Source organism: Bubalus bubalis, chromosome 3 (assembly GCF_019923935.1).
Source record: "Bubalus bubalis isolate 160015118507 breed Murrah chromosome 3, NDDB_SH_1, whole genome shotgun sequence".
NCBI classification, from domain to species: domain Eukaryota; kingdom Metazoa; phylum Chordata; class Mammalia; order Artiodactyla; family Bovidae; genus Bubalus; species Bubalus bubalis.
The window spans coordinates 39,546,542-39,569,198 of NC_059159.1; the positions used below are offsets into that span (position 1 = coordinate 39,546,542).

The 22,657-nt window shown below is 36.5% G+C and overlaps 1 protein-coding gene across 4 annotated transcripts in view; it reads right to left on the reverse strand.

Annotated features, from left to right (window-relative positions):
* Nucleotides 1-22,657, reverse strand: part of PAFAH1B1 (platelet activating factor acetylhydrolase 1b regulatory subunit 1) — a 68,721-nt gene that overhangs the window by 13,041 nt on the left and 33,023 nt on the right. For all 4 annotated transcript variants that reach the window (XM_006079743.3, XM_006079742.3, XM_025280850.2 and 1 more), the window contains 3 exons: nt 4,858-4,942; nt 4,499-4,573; nt 3,426-3,632 (listed from right to left, as the gene is read on the reverse strand). In XM_006079743.3, the coding sequence (XP_006079805.1) occupies nt 3,426-3,632; nt 4,499-4,573; nt 4,858-4,942 (367 nt within the window). The remainder of the gene's footprint in view (nt 1-3,425; nt 3,633-4,498; nt 4,574-4,857; nt 4,943-22,657) is intronic.

Below are 22,657 nucleotides of genomic sequence, written 5' to 3' on the forward strand. Positions count from 1 at the left end.
AATCCTTGGGATTTTCTACACAGAAAATCATGTTATCTGCAAGTAACATTTGCAGGTAATATTTCTTCCTTTCCAATCTGTACGCCTTTTATTTCTTCTCTACTGCATTGGCTAGCCACTCTAATACAAACATGGATTTAAGTAGTCATTGATCCCTGAACTCAAGGGGGAAGAACTGCTTTCCACCATTAAGTATTTATATTTTGTCCACTGTGGGTTTACCAGATACCTTTACCTTTTATCAGTCTATGGAAGCTCCCTCCCTAGCTTGAGTTTTTATCATGCTTTTCCTGAACCTATTATGCTTTTTTAACTGATATGGTATATCACACCAATTAATTTTTAAATATCGAACCTATCTTGCATTTTGGGATGAAACCAACTTGGTTATGACATACTAATTACCCCTTTTATGAACTGCTGGATTCAATTTACTTATAATTTGTTAAGGATTTTGCATTTATGTTCATGAATGTTATTGTATCAGTCTACAGGGTTTTTTTTTTTAATATTATCTTTACCCATTTTGATATCTGATTGTTTCAACACCAAGAGTTCAGGTGAATACATTCTGATGGTAGGTGTGACCTTGAAGTTCACTTCCATTTCAGTTAACTTTGTTTCCTGCATTCATTAAAGAACACTGAAGCATCTTCCTCTAAAATATTAATAAATATACCCAGAACCATGTCTCTTCATAAATGGTAAGCAAACATGGTAATGTAATGTTTATAAATGTCAGGAATTAAAGATAATCAATTTTTTCTCTACTGGATATTTACCTTTTGTATGATTATAAAATAAATGCTCATGATAAAAAAAATCTATAATGTACTGATATAAAGGCAATAAAAATATCCACTATCCTACCAATGGCATGATTTTTCCATTTTTTCTATGCTCTTTTTTAAAAAAGTACAGTGCCTGTGTATACGTCATTAAACTGTTTTTCCCTTTGTGTCTTATCATAAGAATTTTTCCATGCCATTAAAAACTTAATAGCAAATGTTCTTTTAGAAGTAATTCCTATTATTTTCTAAACAAAAGGCAATTTTTTTCATTACTATAGAAAACGTTATAGTGAAAACCTTTGAATGTTGAAAAATATCCATCCTCATTCTGCAATACTTAGGTAAGACAGTGATGGTTGAAAAAGAATTTTGAGTCAAAAACTACGTTTTTTAGCCCTTCATATATTCTGCTAAAATTGTTCTCCTGTAAGACTGTATCAAATGTAATGACAATGCCTGCTTCATCCAATTCTTACCACAACTGGGAATTCTCATTTAAAAAGTAAAATATTGGGGGCCTCCCTGGTGGCTCAGTTGTCAAGAATCCACCTGCCAATTCAAGAGACACAGGTTTGATCCCTGATCCAGGAAGACTCCACAGCCTGTGGCACCAACTAAGTCCGTGTGCCACGACTAGCCTGTGCTCCCGAGCCTGGGGGCTGCGGCCACTGAGCACACAGGCCGCAACTGCTGCAGCCTGCGCCCACAGCAAGAGGAGCCGCCAGCGAGGAGCCCGCACCACGCCCGCAACTGGCGAGCACCTCCCGTCTGCCACCACTGAAGAAAAGCCAGCACAGCAATGACCACCCAGCACAGACAAAATAAAACAAAATCAAAAATAAGTAAAAAATGAAAAGTAAAACAGCTTGCTAGATTTGACATGTATTTTAATTTACATTTCTTCTACTCTTAGTAATGAGGCCAAAGCTCTATTGTTGGTTCTGCTGAGAATTCCACGGACAGAGGCGCCTGGAGGGCTACAATCTATGAGGTCGCAAAGAGTTGGACATCACTGAGTGACTAATATTTTCTACTATTAGTAATGAGGCCAAAACTCTAATGTTGGTTATTTTTCCTTCCTCTATGAATTACCTGTTCGTGTCCTATCATCACATTTCTATTGAGATGTTAACTGTTTATCATACGTGTTTGAACTCTAAATCAATCCATCCTCTGCTTTACTAATTGAAGGTATTTTTTCAGTTTTGTTTGCTGTTTACTTTTCTTAATATTTAAGAACTAATTCTAAGTGACAACCAGAAATAGTTTCAGATATTTAAACGATGCAATTAAAATACTGTCATTAAAAATGACAAAAAATGATGATTTCATTAGAAAAAAAGAAAAGTATTTCTAAAATAAGTTTAATCAAAAAAGGAAATATATACAAATGCTTGTCATTAACAAAACAGCCATGTGTACACATTAAATAAAGACTAAATGGAAGAGAGAATTTTAGTAGTTGTTGAGATATGTGCTATGGTTATATATCAAGCTTCTAAAACTTCCATTTGTAATATTTTAAAGTTAACCCAACAGATGGCACCTTAGCAGTTTTGTTTATGTTCTTATACTGCTGCTGCAAAATCAAAGGTTAAGACTGAGCTTTCCATCTATTTGACAAGCCGATCTTAACCCCATGCTTCATGACAGGAGTGCAGTTTTTAGTAGACAAGACTATCATGAAGTTAATAAATTAAATACATGTCAACATAATCTGCAAGATAGCAACATATTAGTGCATTGGAGAGGTAGTCATCTCAGCCTACAGAAACATGTAATGCAAATATGTATATAAGACTCTCTTCAAATCACTTGGCAGCACGCCCCATCGATCACCAGCCCACAGGAAGAAGGAAGCCACTCATTTAGAGACTAAAGAAACCACAAAAGGAAAACATACAACCTGTTTAATTTGAAGAACGGGTTAAGTACATACATTTAAGTCATGCCTGCATTATATGCTGACTGTTGCTATATGATGAAAACAATCTTGGCAATCTACTCACATTTTCTTAGCTATACCTCTACAAATCAAAGTTAAAATCTAGCACTTAATCTGAAATAATCTTTAGATAGAGAAACCTACTTAAAATTTTAAAACCATGTTTTACTTATCTTTCTGTATGTGGTTATACAACTGTCACTACATCGTGTCTGAATCAAAGGAAACTATAGAAACAACTTTTTTCGTGATAAAAAAGTCCTCTATTGAATTCTTTTGCATAATATATTATCCCCTGAATTACTAGTTTTATAATCCTATATTTGCATCTATCACTTCTGCTTATCGGTTCAGTTGCTCAGTCGTGTCCGACTCTTTGTGACCCCATGAACCACAGCACACCAGGCCTCCCTGTCCATCATTAACTCCTGGAATCCACCAAAACGCATGTCCATTGAGTCGGTGATGCCATCCAACCATCTCGTCCTCTGTCATCCCCTTCTCCTCCTGCTTATAAATAAGGCAAATACTTACACTTCCAGTCTTCAAGAAGACAAGTTATCCAAGCACTAGGTGACCTATTATTGTCCAATGTTAAATTGATGACACCCAATTTTCTCAAATTAACATTAAAGTTGCTTTTAACAATTATCCTATTGTACATCTTTCAATTTTGAAAGAAAAACTACCTTAATTGTAGCATCCTCTGAAGCAGAGACCATAACACTGAACACAGGATGGAAAATGACTCGAGTGACTGGACTCCTATGACCACTCAATGCATATTTTTCTGGTGGACGGGGAATCCATTCTTTTGGGTCTCTTTTCTGACCAAGAGGTCCACCCGACGTAAATTCTTCTTTTGCTTCATTTAACTTTGATTCTAATTCCATAACCTTAAGAAGGAACACACAGCAGTTATACACAGATAGATTCTGATAAAAATTGTGTATTGGGTATTTTTTAAAACTGCCTTTATTTTGCATCCATATATGCAGAATAAAATTTTAGCAATTTACAAAGCGTATGTTAGATTTAACTGAAAATTATCTATATTACATATCACTAAAATCTTAGTGGGGTGACAAAACTGCACATTGAGAAAAACTCAATACAATTGTGTCTGAACCCCTTAACTTGAAGAATCTGGAAGGTGCTCCATACAAGTTGAGGAAGAGTAGGAAACCTATCTTGATCCCTTCCAACTCTGCCACCCTTAGTCAATTCTTTCCCAACTTCGTTTACATTGTACCTGTTAATCAGAATATTCATAATAAAAGCTAACACTACTGACATCTATGTGCCAGGCACTTTCCTAATAAGGGCTTTCTATGGATTAAATCATGTTATAACAACATTATTAATTCTAACTTTGCCTACTCAAAGTACAAATTTTAGGACCAGAATATTACTTATTGCCCTCACTTAACAGATCAAAGCTCAGAGAAGAAAATGAAATGTCTAAGAGCACCTTTTAGTGCTCTTTTCCTAGCATCATATTGATTCCATGCGTTCTTCCGTACCAATTCCTTGAAGTCAGGGCTATGTTACATTCAATCCAGCCAGTACTCCTGTTTGCCTAAGTTAGCAATGTATCAGCAATGGTCTGTATATGTCATAATGCATAGAAATGTATTTTTATTTACCTTTTTAAGGTTAAACGTAACTGCTAATGCAGAAAAAAAATTTATTATGTTGATACTTTCAAAGTTTATATTTAATACTCTGAATACAACTAAATTTTAGAAAAAGATTTCATTACCTTCTTTTGTAATCTAATAACAGATGTCCATTTTTTTTCCAAAAGACCAGCATATTTCTTATCTAATTCTTCATTCTAGAGAGAAAAAAAAAAAGTAGATTTAAAAAAAAAGAAAGAAAAAAGGGCTCAAATACAAAAGCTCAAGCCATACACACCATTCAATCTCTAAGCCCAAACATTACTAAAATGATCTGATTATACAAAGAAGGTGTGTGTTGGTGGGTGAATTTCAGGTTTAGTGCCAAGTAAAACCATAATAAATGACAAGATTTTAAATAACTGAGGTGACTGCTAACTACTAATACTTCAATAAAATCTACTCATCAACTACATGAGTAACTGTAAAAAGTCAAACATACCATATCTAATTCAGCTTCCTTTTTAAAAACTGAATATGCTTCTTCGTAGCCATTTGAACGAAGATAATCTGCTATAGCTCGATTTCTGAAAGACAACAAATTCAAATGACTCTTAATAAATTCTCATTTCTATGTTGAAGAAAGTATTTTTTAAAAAATCTCATAAACCTTAAGACACTTTTTTTTTTTAAAAGAGGATTACCCTTCCAATTATACAAGCATTTCACAAGAAAATGAACCACCAACCCCACAAAAGCCTCTAAAATAGTTAACCCTTCATAGCATATCCGTAAGATTGTTAATACTATTCTCGAACTTTTAGTTATATTTCTAATGTGTTGTTTACCTTACAAGTTGTAAGATCAAGACCTGGCTTATATAACTAGTTATCATTTTGTGACAATCAATTTTGTTCATGTTTACACTTAGCCCTCCCTTACTATTTAATACTTGTCATTCTTACAGAAACTCAAGGACTAGCAAATTAAATTTAGTTTTGTAAGGAGAATTGTTCTGGTAAAATTATAATTAGCATTTTAATATTAGAGACAACTTTAAACCCATGAGAGTGGGTGGAAAAAAGGCACAAGCTACAAACAGTACAGTATCATACAATGAGAAATTAATTTAGAATTACAAGGTTAGAACATCACATTTGTGGGCCGTGGGATTGAAGAAAGTATAGTATTATTATTGTGAGTCTGTATGTGCTTCTTACAAGCCTGTACCTTCTGGCCTGTTTTATTAATGGATAATTTGATTCATTCAGAAATAAATTCTTTACATGAAACTGTAAATAGTACTACTTTGTAATTTCCAAGCAGTTCTACTTGGGCCTTCTGAAGTAATACAAATAGGAAGGCAATGGCTCTCTCAAAATAATTTCATCAAATACTGTGCTGTCAAAGCCTATATTACAAACAAACTAACCTTCAACAAATAAATGACCCTTTGGTAAGAATATCCCAAATGGTAAGGAAAACAAAGACGCTAAAAGACATCTATCTATCACTTAGCTTTATTTCCTTCTCTCCAGGCAACAAAGGGAAAAACGTCAAGGGTTTACAAAATCTTAGATAGTATTTGTAAATATTCACTGTTCCTACGCAGTTCTACTCCTTCCTCAGAGTCAAGCCTGAGTGCTGGAACTTTGCCTGAACACACTACACACAGCTTACAATTCTGAAGCTCATATAACAGACAATATGTACACGTAACATGTGCAAATTATAGCAATTATTATCTTAATGGTAAAGGAAAGAGAGATAAATGATGATACTTTTCTAGGTAAGAATATTAAAAAGAGAAGAAACTATATCCTTTTCCTTACTAAAAAAAAATCCCAATATTTTGAGATTAATACTAACATAGGTCAGCACAGGTCACTCATACCATGCTCTTTGCCTATACATTCACATCACCATGTATGCTTTAATCAAGTCACATAGCTGTTCATTTCATTCAATACACTGAAAACTTGTCAGTGTTTCAACATTTAAAATAATGTTACAATAAGTATTCATATAGTCAAAGCTTTTCAAACATCTTTACATTTAAGTCAAAAGATGCTACAGACTGATTATCTGTATACCCCACAAATTCTTATGTTGAAACCTAACCCCCCAAGAAATGGTGTTTGGAAGAGAGGCCTATGTGAGAACGTATAACTTGTATAAAAACTTTTTATAAAGTTTTAAATCTAAAAAACAGCATTCACTGCCTCTTTTGATCCTAAAACCACGCTGTTAAATTAGGTAGAAAAGTGTATAACCCCTATATTACATAATTGAGAGACTGATACATTCAAGGTCATAAAACGGGTAGTGAAGCAATTTAGGATAATAATCCCAATCAATCTTTACTGAGCAGGTGGGGAAGAAACTGGCCAAGTGGGTAGGACACTACACTTCCCTCCTTTAACTGGAGCTGTTCCATTTTCATATACTTCCATTTACTAAATTTCTTCATAAATGCTTTTAAAGTGAATCTATACTGCAATTTAAAAAGTCCAACACACAAACTTTTAAAAATTCAAATACAGCTGATTTATAATGTTGTACCAATCTCTGCTGTACGGCATAGTGACTGAGTTATACATACACACACACACCTCTTTTTTAAAATATTCTTTCCCACTATGTTTTATCCCAGGAGACTGGATACAGTTCCCAGTGCTATACACTAGACCTTGTCGTATATCCATTCTAAATGAAACAGTCTACATTTACCAACCTCCAAGTTGCAGTTCATCTCTTTGCCTCCCCTTCTCCCTCTTGGCAACCACAAATTTGATCTGTGAGTCTGCTTCTGTTTTGTGTATAGGTTCATCTGTGCCATAATTTTAGATTCCACATATAAGTGATATAATGTTTTTCTCTTTCTGACTTATTTCACTTAGTATTATAATCTCTAGTTGCATCCATGTTTCTGCAAATGGCATTATTTTGTTCTCTTTTATCACTGAGTAGTAATACATTGTATATATGTATCACATCTTCTTTATTCACTCATCTACTGATGAATGGACAGGATATTTCCATGTTTTGACTTTTGTGAATAGTGCCGCTACGAACAAAGGGGTACTCTCTTTTTGAATTATAGCTTTGTCCAGGTATATGACCAGAAGTAGGACTGCTGGATTATACAGTAATTCTATTTTTAATTACTGTTAAGGGAAACTCCATACTGTTTTCCACAGTGGCTGCACCAACTTACATTCCCACCAACAGTGTAGGAGGGTTCAATTTCTCCACACTCTTTCCAGCATTTGTTATTTGTAGACTTTTTAATGATGGGTATTCTGACCAGCCTACACAAAGTGGGACATGGGAGAAAATAGTTGATTCACAAGTTTTTGGTACACGGTAATAACATTTACTTGGACAGAATAGGAGAAGAAGAGGGGGGCAAAAAAAGGGGGAGGCAGGAATATAATTAGTTCAGTTTTAAATCTTTTGACCTGAAGTGGCTATAAGACATTTAAGTAAAGATATATGATAAAGAAAGTAACTGAATATAAAGATCAGAAGCTTAAGAGATGGATTTGATGTAAGGAAAGAATTTGGGAAAACTGGTAAATAGGTAGTAGTGTTTCAAACCATAAGTGGTGAAAGACACTTTGGAAGAAGGTATATAATGGGAAGATAAAAGGAATGTAGAAAGTAAATGATAGAACCTTGACAGATATCAAACTTTTTCAGAAGCCATCAGAAAGTGAAGAATCCTGTTATAGTACAAGAATTAAGAGATGTCAGCAAGCCAATGGAGAAGGACATTTCAAAGAAATGGAAATCATTACCAGTGACAAAGATCTGAGAGAGGTAAAACATAGTTTAAAAAGTGTCCAAGCAATCTGGCTGTTCAGAGGTCCCTGTTGACTTGAGCAAGTACAGCTTCAGAACTTAAGGTAGCCTCAGTATCCCACTCTACAGTAAGGCTTAAAATGAACACTGTAAAATACTGGAGCTGGGGAGGAGCAGTGAGACTTGAGAATATCAGGCATGTGTTCTCTATCCAATCAAAGTTACATAGTAACCATATTTACACTTAACAGTTTAGAAAAAGAGAGCTATTACACGGCATTCAGGAGAATCCCAGGGACCGGGCAGCCTGGTGGCTGCTGTCTATGGAGTCGCACAGAGTCAGACACGACTGAAAAGACTTAGCAGCAGCAGCAGCAGCAGTTCAGTTCAGTCGCTCAGTCGTGTTCGACTCTTTACAACCCCATGGATTGCAGCACACCAGGCCTCCCTGTCCATCACAGACTCCCAGAGTTTACACAAACTCATCTCCATTGAGTGGGTGATGCCATCCAACCATCTCATACTCTGTTGTCCCCTTCTCCTCTTGCCTTCAATCTTTCCCAGCATCATGGTCTTTTCAAATGAGTCAGCTCTTTGTGGCCAAAGTATTGGAGTTTCAGCTTCAGCATCAGTCCTTCCAATGAATATTCAGGATTGATCTCCTTTAGGATGGACTGGTTGGATCTCCTTGCAGTCCAAGGGACTCTCAAGAGTCTTCTCCAACACCACAGTTCAAAAGCACCAATTCTTTGATGCTCAGCTTTCCTTATAGTCCAACTCTCATATCCATACATGACCACTGGAAAAACCATAGCCTTGACTAAATGCACCTTTGTTGGCAAAGTAATGTCTCTGCCTTTTAATATGCTGTCTAGGTTGGTCATAACTTTCCTTCCAAGGAGTAAGCGTCTTTTAATTTCATGGCTTGCAGTCACCATCTGCAGTGATTTTGGAGTCCCCCAAAATAAAGTCAGCCACTGTTTCCACTGTTTCCCCATCTATTTGCCATGGAGTGATGGGACCGGATGCCATGATCTTCGTTTTCTGAATGTTGAGCTTTAAGCCAACTTTTTCACTCTCCTTTTTCACTTTCATCAAGAGGCTCTTCAGTTCCTCTTCACTTTCTGCCATAAGTTTGGTGACATCTGCACATCTGAGGTTACTGATATGCCTCCCAGCAATCTTGATTCCAGCTTGTGCTTCTTCCAGCTCAGCGTTTCTCATGATGTGCCCTGCATATAAGTTAAATAAGCAGGGTGACAATATACAGCCTTGAGGTACTCCTTTTCCTATTTAGAACCAGTCTGTTGTTCAATATCCTGTTCTAACCGTTGCTTCCTGACCTGCATACAGATTTCTCAAGAGGCAGGTCAGGTGGTCTGGTTACTTCCATCTTTTCCAGAATTTTCCAGTTTGTTGTGACTGACACAGTCAAAGGCTTTGGTATAGTCAATGAAGCAGAAGTAGATGTTTTCCTGCAACTCTCTTGCTTTTTCGATGATCCAGAGGATGTTGGCAATTTGATCTCTGGTTCCTCTGCCTTTTCTAAAACCAGCTTGAACATCTGGAAGTTCACGGTTCATGTATTGCTGAAGCCTGGCTTGGAAAATTTTGAGCATTACTTTACTAGTGTGTGAGATGAGTCCAACTGTGCGGTAGTTTGAGCATTCTTTGGCATTGCCTTTCTTAGGGACTGGAATGAAAATTGACCTTTTCCAGTCCTGTGGCCACTGCTGAGTTTTCCAAATTTGCTGGCATATTGAGTGCAGCACTTTCACAGCATCACCTTTTAGGATTTGAAACAGCTCAACTGGAATTCCATCACCTCCACTAGCTTTGTTCGTAGTGATGCTTCCTAAAGCCCACTTGACTTCACATTCCAGGATGTCTGGCTATAGGTGAGTGATCTCACCATCGTGATTATCTGGGTCGTGAAGATCTTTTTTGTACAGTTCTTCTATATATTCTTGCAATCTCTTCTTAATATTTTCTGCTTCTGTTAGGTCCATACCATTTCTGTCCTTTATTGTGCCCATCTTTGCATGAAATGTTCCCTTGGTATCTCTAATTTTCTTAGAGAGATCTCTAGTCTTTCTCATTCCATTGTTTTCCTCTACTTCTTTGCCCTGATCACTGAGGAAGGCGTTCTTATCTTTCCTTGCTATTCTTTGGAACTCTGCATTCAAATAGGTATATCTTTCCTTTTCTCCTTTGCTTTTCACAGCTATTTGTAAGCCCTCCTCAGACAGCCATTTTGCTTTTTTGCACTTCTTTTTCTTGGGGGTGGTCCAAAATATCATAATACTGAATTATCAAAGAAAAAGGGAATATAAACAAAACTACAGTAAATAAAGCTGAAGTTTAAATGTGTATGGTATCATTAGGGGAAGTACAACATACTGATGATGTACAAAGTCTACAACCCCGTCCCAGAACAGTCTAGTCAATTCTATTTCCACATCAAATACCAGGTTCCCATGGCCAAGTAACTCTAGCACCGCTGCCCCTGTCACCTCGCCACTCAACATCTAAGCCAACTAAACTGATACTGAGAACACGGAACCTCTAACGCAGGCAAGGCATACCACCATCACATAAAGAAAGAATAAATAAGACTGAAGAATCTGCTGGTTCTTATAAAAGCCTAAAGGGTACTTCTGAAGTTGGCTACTACTTTCAGTTGTTGACTCAAGAGTTGATCTTCATCACTTTATTAATGATGGAAGATGCATACCCTTGAAAACAGGAGGGCATCAAAGCACAAGTTTATAATAATCTCTCAAAGAAACTTCATATACAAGTTAAGTAAATCTACTAAGCTTTCAGAGATAAAGAAAAATAAGAATCACTAGAATCAAAGAAAAATTCACACAGAAGTGCAACAGGTCACTCTGAGTAGAACCAAAATCAATAAAGCCGTGTAGAATCACAGAAAATGGCTAAAATCAAAAGAACAAACTGAGATGAAGGACTTTATGAATTTACGCTGACATGTGGAACAGCACCATACTGGACATAGTCTACTGCTCTCCGTGAAACTGCTACAATAGCAAATGAGATTTTGTTTTTCTAAACTATTCTTAAGTTTATTAAAAATGCAAGGATTGTATTTTAAGCACTTTAGTTGACTTCCTACATGCTCTTCATTCTTATAGCCCCAAGATAATTTTTGTAGCAGTAGTATCAGTAGTATCAGTCATACAAAACATCCCACCACTACCAACCCATATACAACCTCACATTCTTATAGAGATAAGAGTATCAAAATGCTATGAACTGCTAGTTAAACAAAAACGACTCTAAAAAGATTGGATAACACCATAATAAAAGCAGAATACTTCAGGGTCCCAGCATTTCTTACCAACAAAACTGAAGCAGACACAATTACAGAGCATGCACTACAGGGGACCGAAGTGGATGTTGTTTTTCAAAGGTAAAGACACCAAGGCTCATAGAGCTTAACTGATTTTTTTTTTTTTTTTTTGGCTAATAAATGGTGAAGCTGAGAATCAAAATTCAGGTCTTCTGAAACCAAAATGACAATAACAGTGTTTCTTCAAACTCTGTACTCCAGTACTCTAAGGCTGAATAAAAATGTTCTAGGAATCCTATAAATAGTCAAACTTTATTGTTTATATGAGGAAAAACAAGGTTGAGTTAGAAACTGACAAAGAGATGTCTTCTCACCAGGTCCATTACAAAGGACACACTGATCTCACCTATTCAGGAATGAGGAAAGCAGTGGGGTTAACGTGCACTGCTCTAATAGGCTGCCGTGGCCCTATGAATGTGGGATCCCTACCGGGTTAGGAGAGCACACCACCCTGGGTTAGGAGGGCACACCACCAGGATAATGGGAAGACAAGACCCAGCAGGATCTAGCATGCAGGTTCATGCCACCAGGAGCACATCATCGTCTTCAGTACCCTGCTACAGAAGACAACCCTCACAATGACCCAGGCAATGCCATTTGAGACAAACGCCAAGATGAATTACACAATCCTGGTGAAGATGTGAATAAAGTTCACTGCAAGTGCAGAGACACTACTGCGGGTCATTCCACAAACTGCTGCCGTACAACATTAGCCAACTCTCAGACAGGTAGGTAACATGGTTTCTTAAGTATGCTACCAGCACCCACTGAGACTTTGGGGAAAGGGCAGTACTGATAAGGTAAGTTCTTGGCCATAGGTCTTATACCTCTCCAACCTCCTGTGCCCTGACAAAGGATTGTAATAATCATCCTTCATCATCACACTTGAATATATTTCAAAAGGGTAGGCCAGGATTCAACTACTACCAGTCCTGGGACAAGTAAAGCACAGCAAGAGGTTACAATGAGACCTAATTCTGGCAGTGGTGAAGTAATGGAAAATAAAATTTAGGTAAATCACGGTAAGTGGACTTTTATCTTCATCATTAAGTAAAAGAACAGGTACCTGGTAGACTGAGGGGAACTGGGAATGAGAATATGATGAAGATCTCAATATCTGTATGATCAAATGCTTCAACATTCTTGATTTTAGAACATTCTTTAACAACAGAAAGGTCTTCATTAATATTAAAAAAGATATCTTATTAATATTTTAAAAAGAAATCCATCAAACCTTCAACCAATAAATAATACTGTTAATGGTAAAACACTAGAAATATCTGCATTAATGCCAAGAACAAGAAAACAATACCTATAATCACCATTACTTAAAATTGTTCCAAAAGTGATCCACATAAATAATAGATATAAATACTGGAAATGAGATTAACGTATGACAGAAATGGCTGAAAGATAGGACAGAAACATTATGAAGGACATGCAAGGCAAGAAAAAGCAGTTTAAGTGACATTTTAAAAAGACTTACTTATCAGAAGCATATAGGAAGATTAGATGGGATACCAACTAAATAAACAAAGAGCATCATAAATAAGCCCTAAAGCATAAAAGTAAAGATCATTTAAAATCAGATATTTACAACAGACATCCCTAGAATTACCTGGCTAAAAAAACTTGTAAGGGTCAAGTCATAATACATGGTTGTCATTCCAGTGCTGCCTGACGAATCATTCACTTGTCCCTAGTCTCCTTTCTGTACTCTCCAACATTTAACTGTATCCCACCTTTCAGCTGACCGTCAGCTTCACACACACACAAAAAAAACAGGAGCCACTCAGCATACAACTTTCTCAACTTCCTTAATTGTATTTGGGGCACTGTCCTCCTCTCTTTTCAGTATGACTTCTCTTTTAATACAATCTTCTAAAATACAATCAAATAGTTCAGTGAAACAAAATGTCATGACACAATAAAAGTTCTACGGCTCTGTATGAGTTCGACAGAAAATCAACGATTTTGACATTGATGACCACATCTTTATTACCTTTAGAGATGCCTACATCTCACTCAATAAATGCTGAAATGTGTATCTTGAAACATTAAGCAATTTTATAATCTTGGTTCAATTTCACAAATGAAATATGCTTTATTTACTATTACTGTTTTGACAAGTCTAACATTAACAACAGAAAATACCAGCACCTCCTACAGTACATGCGCTTAGTCTCTAGGTCGTGTCAGACTCTCTGCAACCCCATGGACTGTACATCATTATTTGTTATTTTGGAATGATCAGAATATGATGCGTTCTACTGAATTAAATATTTCAATTAAAAGCTTTCAAAGAATAAAAAGATTAAATATAACACAAACTGAGAATGACTTTAATCTTCCTTTGAAGACTCAGAAGGGCTCATACTCTATCACCCCAAGGAAATATAAAGCCAGCAGAACCTCAAAACAAGCTAGATGAAAGCAACATATTAAGAAATGTATGTCTAATATATACTTATATTTATAGTCAATGAAAATATAGTTTAACATAAAAAATTTGAAATTGAAAGGGTATGAACTACAGTTACAGTCTCATTTCAGTCCCAGCACTCAATTCATATATTTTGCCTTTGTTGCCAAGTATTAAGAGATTCTAATTCACACAGGTAGCAGTGTACTGGAGAAGGCAATGGCACCCCACTCCAGGACTCTTGCCTGGAAAATCCCATGGACGGAGGAGCCTGGTAGGCTGCAGTCCATGGGGTCGCTGCCAGTCGGACACGACTGAGCGATTTCACTTTCACTTTTCACGCACTGGAGAACGAAATGGCAACCCACTCCACTATTCTTGCCTGGAGAATCCCAGGGACGGGGGAGCCTGGTGGGCTGCCGTCTCTGGGGTCGCACAGAGTCCGACACGACTGAAGGGACTTAGCAGCAGCAGCAGCAGCAGTGTACTCCTATGCACAGATCTAATTATAGTTTGTAGCAAAGTACAGATGTTTACTTTCTTTTTTTAAAGGCCAGGACAGAGTCACTTTCTAATAGACACTAAATATATACAATGTTAAAATACATGCACAGGAAAAACTTGAATTCCTCAAATAACTGAAGAGGTTTAGTTTTCTAAAGCAAAAGTGAAAGTGAAGTCACTCAGTCGCTCAGTCATGTCCAACTCTTTGGACCACACGGACTGTAGCCTACCAGGTTCCACCGTCCATGGGATTTTCCAGGCAAGAATACGGGAGTGGGTTGCCATTTCCGTCTCCAGGAGATCTTCCCGACCCAGGAATTGAACCCTGGTCTCCTGCACTGTAGGCAGACACTTTACCATCTGAGCCACAAGGGAAGTCTTTTCCAAAGCAAAACACAGCTTAAAAATATAGTAACAAAAAGACAGGAAGGAACCTCAAAATAAATACCAAAAAAAGTAATTCTGAAAAGCCTCATACCATGTGATTTCAACTTTCCAGAAATGGCAAAACTAGAGTAAAAAGATCAGTGGTTTTCAGGAGCTTTGGAGAGAGCAACAGACAAGCAATCACGGGGGAGTCTTAGGGCAGTGACACTGTGTACAGGTAAAGGGGGATTTAAGAGAAGGGTTAAGGGAATTAGCTTTACATGTGCCAGCCAGAATTAGCCAACGAAGACAAACAAAAAATTATCCAAAAAAGGCCTGAGATGACTTGAGGAAGATTTAGCTCACCTAAGAAGGACCTGGAAAACTAAGAGGTAAAATGCCCCAAGAGCAAAGGACTATACTAATTAGGTAGAAAGGTGTACTAAGACAGTACTAAGACAGCACACTCAATTTCAAGCTATTCCAGCTTCATCACTCTTTCCACAAAACAGAACTATACTCAAAAATGCCACATAGGACCCATGCAAACTTTCTTAAGAGAAGAGGAAAAGTAGCAAAGCAAGTAAACTAGAGGAAAGCATGCTAAAGAGAGAAAGAATAACCTCTGGAAGCAGCAGAAAATTATAGATGAACACTCTATACTTTCAAAAAAAAAACCCTAAGGTAACATAAAACTAAAAATAAAAGGAATCCAAAAGACACAATACAATATAACCAAATATACTAAGAGAAAAACATAAAAAACATCCAGGGACTTCACTAGCAGTCCAGCAGTTAGGACTCCCATGCTTCCACTGCAAGGGGATAGGAATTCAATCCATGATCAGGGGAACTAGGATCCTTCATGCCACACAGCCAAAAAAACAGAAAACAAAACAAAACCTAGCTTGGGGAACATGAACAAGTGTATAGATACTATGGGTACCTAGGCAGAAAAGCAAAAAGAAATAGGCTGACCTAACACTTCTTCATTGCAACCTATAATGTCAGAGAATAATCATCTTCTATGGTTATTTTGTTTAAAAGAAAACATATTAAATTTTTACTTTTTATTTACACAATAAATAAATATATTTTGTCTTCTAAAATACTGAAACAATACTGGCACACATCTTCATTCTACATTTATCCAATTTCATTCTTCTTCTCAGAAGTAACCATGCTTAACACTTCAGGCCTTTATCTGTGCATCTACACAGATACAGGCACAAAAGAAATGCACAGCTGTGTGGCGGGGTATTTAACAGAAATGTATTATACCATCTTATTTAGCAACCAGATTATTTGACTTATCAAGAGATCTTACAGACATCTTTATGTGTAGAGACACACATAAATATATCATATTTTTAAGCTACTGTTGACTCTGTTGGATCTCCTATGCAGATGCTATCACCTACAAATACACTTGGTCTCCTTCCTTTCCTATAGTTCTAATACTTTTTGTTGCCTCCCTGCACTGGCTAGAATCTCAAATACAAATTTAAATGGTAGCAGGAGCATAGGAACTCTGAACTTGTTCTAGACTTTAATGGAAATACACTTGATATTTCTAATGTCTGCTGTATTCTGGCAACAAGCCTTAATCAAATTAAGTAAATATTCGATTTCTTATTTTCTAAGGAATTTCTAACAATAAGGATTGGGTATTAAGAATACAATTTTTATATTCTCTGGACTGACCACATTTTTTTCTTGTTTATTAATACAGTAATTATACTAACAGGTTTCTAAACACTGAAAAACCTTTACATTCTTGCAATAAATCATACTTGGCCATAATTAATTTTTTTCATATACTACCGGCTTCAGTTATTATATTTCTTTATATCTGAGTTCATATAAGAATTAGCATGTACTGTTCTTTATTATTTTCCTCTTGGCCTGCTGTTGCTTTCAGGGTTACTCCACCCTACTAAAATGAATTCCTAAGTTTTCCACCTTTTCCTATGTTCTGGAAGAGACTTCATAATCTGGGAAGTTACTGGTCCTTAAAGACTTGACAGGAAGTCTAGGCTTGAAAATCACCTGAACTTGGTCTGTACCTATTTTTACCATTTCCTCTATAGTCAAGGTTCTATTCAAGTTTTCTAACTTCTCCTAAACAAATCTGATCACATATATTTTCCTAGAGAATCACTCAGGTCATTCAGATTTTCAAACTTAAGAGAACATTCTCATAATTTTGAACATCACCTGATTTCATTTTATGTTGCCTTTTTCATTACTGTTCATTTGTGTCTTTTCACTTTCATTTTAGTCTATTTTTAAAGCTAGTTTTTAATTTTACCTGTCAAATTACCAAGCTATATCTTCTATTTCATTAATTTCTGCGTTTATTTATGAATTCCTTCTCTCTGCTTCCTTTAGGCTTATTTTTCTTTTTCTTGAAAGTTCATTTCTCTTTTTTTTAAAGATTCATTAAAAACTATCTAATTTTCTGTAGTGGGCTATATATCCTAGGGGTTTTTGATGTGAGTACCGTATTATTGATTTCTTCACTTCCCAAGGTTCATTTTGCTCTCTTTATTCCAGCTATTTAGAAGTATATATTTTAAATGCTCAGATGGACAGATTGCATTTTTATAGCGTTATGATCAGCAAATGAGGCCTATGTGATTTCTGCTTTTTTGGAATTTGAGATTTTTTTTGCCATCTAAAACACGGCAAAATTAATACTTACAATTGAGTGGGAAAAATGTATAATCTAAAAATTCTTCACTTTTTACTTATTCATTTTGAGAGCAAAAAAAAAGTATTCTCTGGCATGCAATGACCCACAGAGGTCCATCTGTAAGTCCATCTTGAAAAGGTACATAATGACAAAATCTACCCAACAACTCTTGATGAAAGTTAAAGAGGAGAGTGAAAAAGTTGGCTTAAAGCTCAACATTCAGAAAAGTAAGATCATGGCATCTGGTCCCATCACTCCATGGCAAATAGATGGGGAAACAGTGGAAATGGTGGATGACTATTTTTCTGGGCTCCAAAATCACTGTAGATGGTGACTGCAGCCATAAAATTAAAAGACACTTTACTCCTTGAAAGGAAAGTTATGACCAACCTAGACAGCATATTGAAAAACAGAGACATTACTTTGTCAACAAAGGTCTGTCTAATCAAGGCTATGGTTTTTTCAGTGGTCATGTATGGATGTGAGAGTTGGACTATAAAGAAAGCTGAGCACAGAAGAATTGATGCTTTTGAACTGTGATGTTGGAGGAGACTCTTGAGAGTCCCCTGGACTGCAAGGAGATCCAACCAGTCCATCCTAAAGGAGATCAGTCCTGGGTGTTCATTGGAAGGACTGATGTTGAACCTGAAACTCCAATACTCTGGCCATCTGATGCGAAGAGCTGACTCATCTGAAAAGACCCTGATGCTGGGAAAGATCGAGGGCAGGAGGAGAAGGGGACGACAGAGGATGAGATGGCTGGATGGCATCACCAACTCAATGGACATGGGTTTGGGTGGACTCTGGGAGTTGGTGATGGACAGGGAGGCCTGGCGTACTGCGGTTCACGGGGTCGCAAAGAGTTGGACAAGACTGAGCAACTGAACTGAACTGAACCCAACAATACAGTAATCAAAATAAGAATATAAAAATGGTCCAAACTCATCAAATTGTACATATTAAATGTGTATAGTTATTTATATATCAACTATACTTCAATATAAGTGTTAAAAAAATACAATAGGAAAGTTGTTGCACGAAAGAATTAGGGAGTGAACATCAGATCAAACAGTACAAATATCATCAACCAGGACAACATAAAAATAACAGACTCCCTTCATCTTCCATTGGGGAGAATCAATGCATAAAATTTGATAAAGAAATAGAGGTATAAGAAGTACAAAAGTTGCTATTAGATGAACCAGCAACAGATAGCAAACATTTCCAAACTCATAAGAAGGGTGACAAAAAATATTAAAAACAGGTTGTAAAGTATAATTCTATCTTATAAATCTTAAGGAGAAAAAAGATGTTCATGGAATTTTTGTAACATATGAAAATATCTTAAAAAAAATTATATAGGGGTAATGGTGGCCACTTCTCGAAAGTGGGACTGAGAAAGGGGGGGGGGGGGGTTAGGTTTACATTTTGACATACATTTCTTTTGGTAATGGAATTTTGTTTAATGAATAGTGAATTTAAAATCAGAAAACTACCTCTGTTACTAGCTGTAAAATTGGAACATTTTAATTTCTCCCACCCTTGATTTACCTAAAAGATGATTGTCATATCCACATAAAGGGTTTCATGTTATTACTCATGTTTATATGCCCCAGAGTAGTAAGAACACAGAAGGCAGGCAATACACATTTGCTAGGCTGAATCACAAATTATGTTTCAAGTTTGTAAAAAAATTAATTTCATTTCTATTCCAAAAAAACCTAAAAGAATTTTATAGTTTAAACTGCTAGCCAACCTTTAGAAATGCTAAAGTGTTACAAAGGCCAACCGAGGTGCCAAAATTTATCTTACTTGTAAGAGGCACATAAACATTTATTTCTTGCTATCATAGTAAATATGTGTTCAGATCATTTTCAAAAACAGGAAAAAAAGCAAAACCCTTCATTTTATTTCCTTCCTAAAAACTGGAAGACACTAAATCCATATCCTAAATGTATATTTAGATCTGTGGGACAAATCTGCTTTGCTTGATGAACACTTTTAAGTCAATTCTTATCTCAAAATCTGTAAAAACTTAGCCACCTGAAATTAGGTTCTTCCCTTCTCAACTGATTTTTAGACAAATTAAAACCTCTATTCTTGGCCATGATTTAAATATTCATCCTGATTATGAGGGTGATGAACAAGACTTGGAGTCAGCTCTCACAAGTTATTTAGAAGAAAAGAATCTTCTACCTAAAGAAAAAAAATCTATCTAAAGAAAAGAGGAACAAGAATGATTAAAAACCAGATATGCCTTCTATAAGATAAAAGTACATATGCAAGGTCACTCATTACAATATTCTTTGCAATTACAAAATAGTGGAAACTACTTATATGTTCAAACACAGAAGAATGGTTGAAAAACTGGTGTATAAACAGTGGAGTACTATCCAGCTATCAGAGGGGTGGGGAAAGAAGAGGATTTCTGTGAATTGACATGAGTGAGTTCCAGGAGACACTGTTGAGTGAAAAAAAGTAAAATGCAAAAGAGAACATACAGTGCACTGCTTTTAACTGTGAAAGAAGGGAGAAACGAGGAAGCAAACGTAATAAAGATGGGGAGTAGGGGCAGTGTAAAACACAGACTGGAAAAACCATTAACAGAACAGACGTACCCAACTGTATTTCAAATGAGTGATATAACTACATGAAGAGGGAGAGAAAACACAAAATGCATCTACGTAACTTACACACTCATTGTATCAGTATACACTCTCAGTCTTCAGTAGAACAGATGGGGGAAGAACTGCATTCAAACTCTGGACCCTTTTCAGGAGATTTTTCACTGGTATGAACATAATAATAATTCTGAAACTATTTTAGAAGTATTCCAGTCCTCCCAGAGGACAGTAGCAATGTCTGGAAATATTTTTGGTTGTGGCATATAGTGGGCAAAAGCTAGGGATGTTGCTAAATAACCAAGCATGTACAGGACAGCCCCCACAGCAAAGAATTACTCAGTCCCAAATGTCAACTGTGCAAAGACTGAGAAACCTTAGCACAAATATGAGCTAGGGAGTCTGTATATGTGTTAATACATATATGTATTTCCTAGTTCTGTCTACTTAAAGGGCTCTGAAGCAAAGACATCCCTAGTAATGAGTACACTTAATGCCCATATCTTGATCTCAAATACCACTCAGCTGGTAAAGAATCCGCCTGCAATGCAGGAGACCTGGGTTCGATCCCTGGATTGGGAAGATCCCCTGGAGAAGGGAAAGGCTACCCACTCCAATATTCTGGCCTGCAGAATTCCATGGACTGTATAGTCCATGGGGATGCAAAGAGTTGGACACAACTGAACGACTTTCACTAAGAAGAACCAGGGCTTCTTGGAGCAATGGCTGATTCTAGGGTTAAGGCAAATCCTTGTTAAGGTAAACAAATCATTGAGTTAAATTGTTAAAGTAAACAATAAGCTTGGGACATCCTATTATCCTAGAAAGTAAGGAAGCGCTTACAAAAAACGATAGGGGTACATAAAAGAGCAAACTGAAGATTTCCTATGGGAAATCTGTGACAATTCAAGCACCCAAACAGTACAACAGTAATGAATGATAAACAACTGGAAATTTAAGAACGCGTGAATTAATACCAATAATGAAAAGACACATACATAAAAGAAAGAGAAAGACGGTGCACTGATCACAGTAAAATGCTGAGCGCTGACTAATAGCGGTGTTAGAAAATCATCACTTTACAACCATTGTAGTAAAGAATCATTCAGGCAAGAATCATCAATGGATGTCAAATCTAGGGGAGAAATATCGATAGGAAAAAGAATGTCTGCATCATCTTAAAGTGTCTCCCCACTTATCTGCTGAAGAGGAAATAACAGTAACTATATAATGGAGACAATAGGCACTGAGACTGAGGGGTCAAAATTAAAATCGTCATTGAGGGATGCGCCTAGATATGATATTCTGATAAGAATTCAATATTATTTATGTAGTATTCTGTCCAAGAATGCATACACTGGCTCTAATTATGAGGAAAAAAACATAAAATGAGAAACACTCTATTTTGGGAAAAAAAAAAAAAAGACTTCCCTGTTGGTCCAATGGTTAAGACTCTATGCTCCTGACACAGGGGGCATGGGTTGATCCCTAGTCAGGGAACTAAGATGCCACATGCCACAGGATGCAACCAAAAAAAAAAAAAAAAAAATTAAAAGACTCACAAATAACAAATGCTGGCAAGGTTATGGAGAAAAGGGAACCCTCAAACACTGTTGACGGGAATGTAAATTGGTACAGCCAATGTGGAAAATAGTATGGAGGTTTCTCAAAAAACTAAAAATAGAACTATCATATGACCCAGCAATTCCACTCCAAAAACACTACCTCAAAAAGATATATGCACTCCAATGTTCACAGTAGCATTACTGACAACTGCCAAGGTATGGAAGCAACCTGTCCACCAACAGATGAATGGGTAAAGATGATGTGGTATATATACAATGGAATAATACTCAGCCCAAAAAAGGAAAACCTTGCCATTTGCAGCAACATGGCCAGACTTGGAGGACACTACGCAGTCAGACAAATACTGTATGATATCACGTGTATGTGGAATCTGAAAAAATACAACAAACTAGTGAATGAAACAAACAAAAAAAAGGAAGCAGACTCACACAGAGAATAAGCCAGTGGTTGGTCATCAGTGGGGAGAGGTAAAAGGGGTAATTATGGAAGTATATGAAATTGTATGCGTGAAACATCTGAAAACTGTAAAGCACTACAGAATTTAAAGAATCTCTCATTCAACAAGAAAAAATTTTAAAGACTACTCAAAAATATTAATGCCATAAAAGACAAAGAAAGGTTGAGGAAATGTTCCAGATTAAATGAGATTAGAGAGACATGACAACTAAATAAACCCAATCCTGGACTTCATGGTATATCAGAGAGGGGGAAAAAATGCTACAAAGGATATTATTGGCCCAAGCAACAAAACTGAAGTACATTAAATAAAAAGTAACAGTGTTAAATTTTACTCAAGTTGCTGTTTTATAGAAGAATATAGTTATTCTTAGGAACTGCACAATGAAGTATCTGGGGGCAAAGGTCCTTCATGCATGCAAATAACTCTCAAATGGTTTTTAAAAAACTACACATGGCTAGGGTGCAAATGAT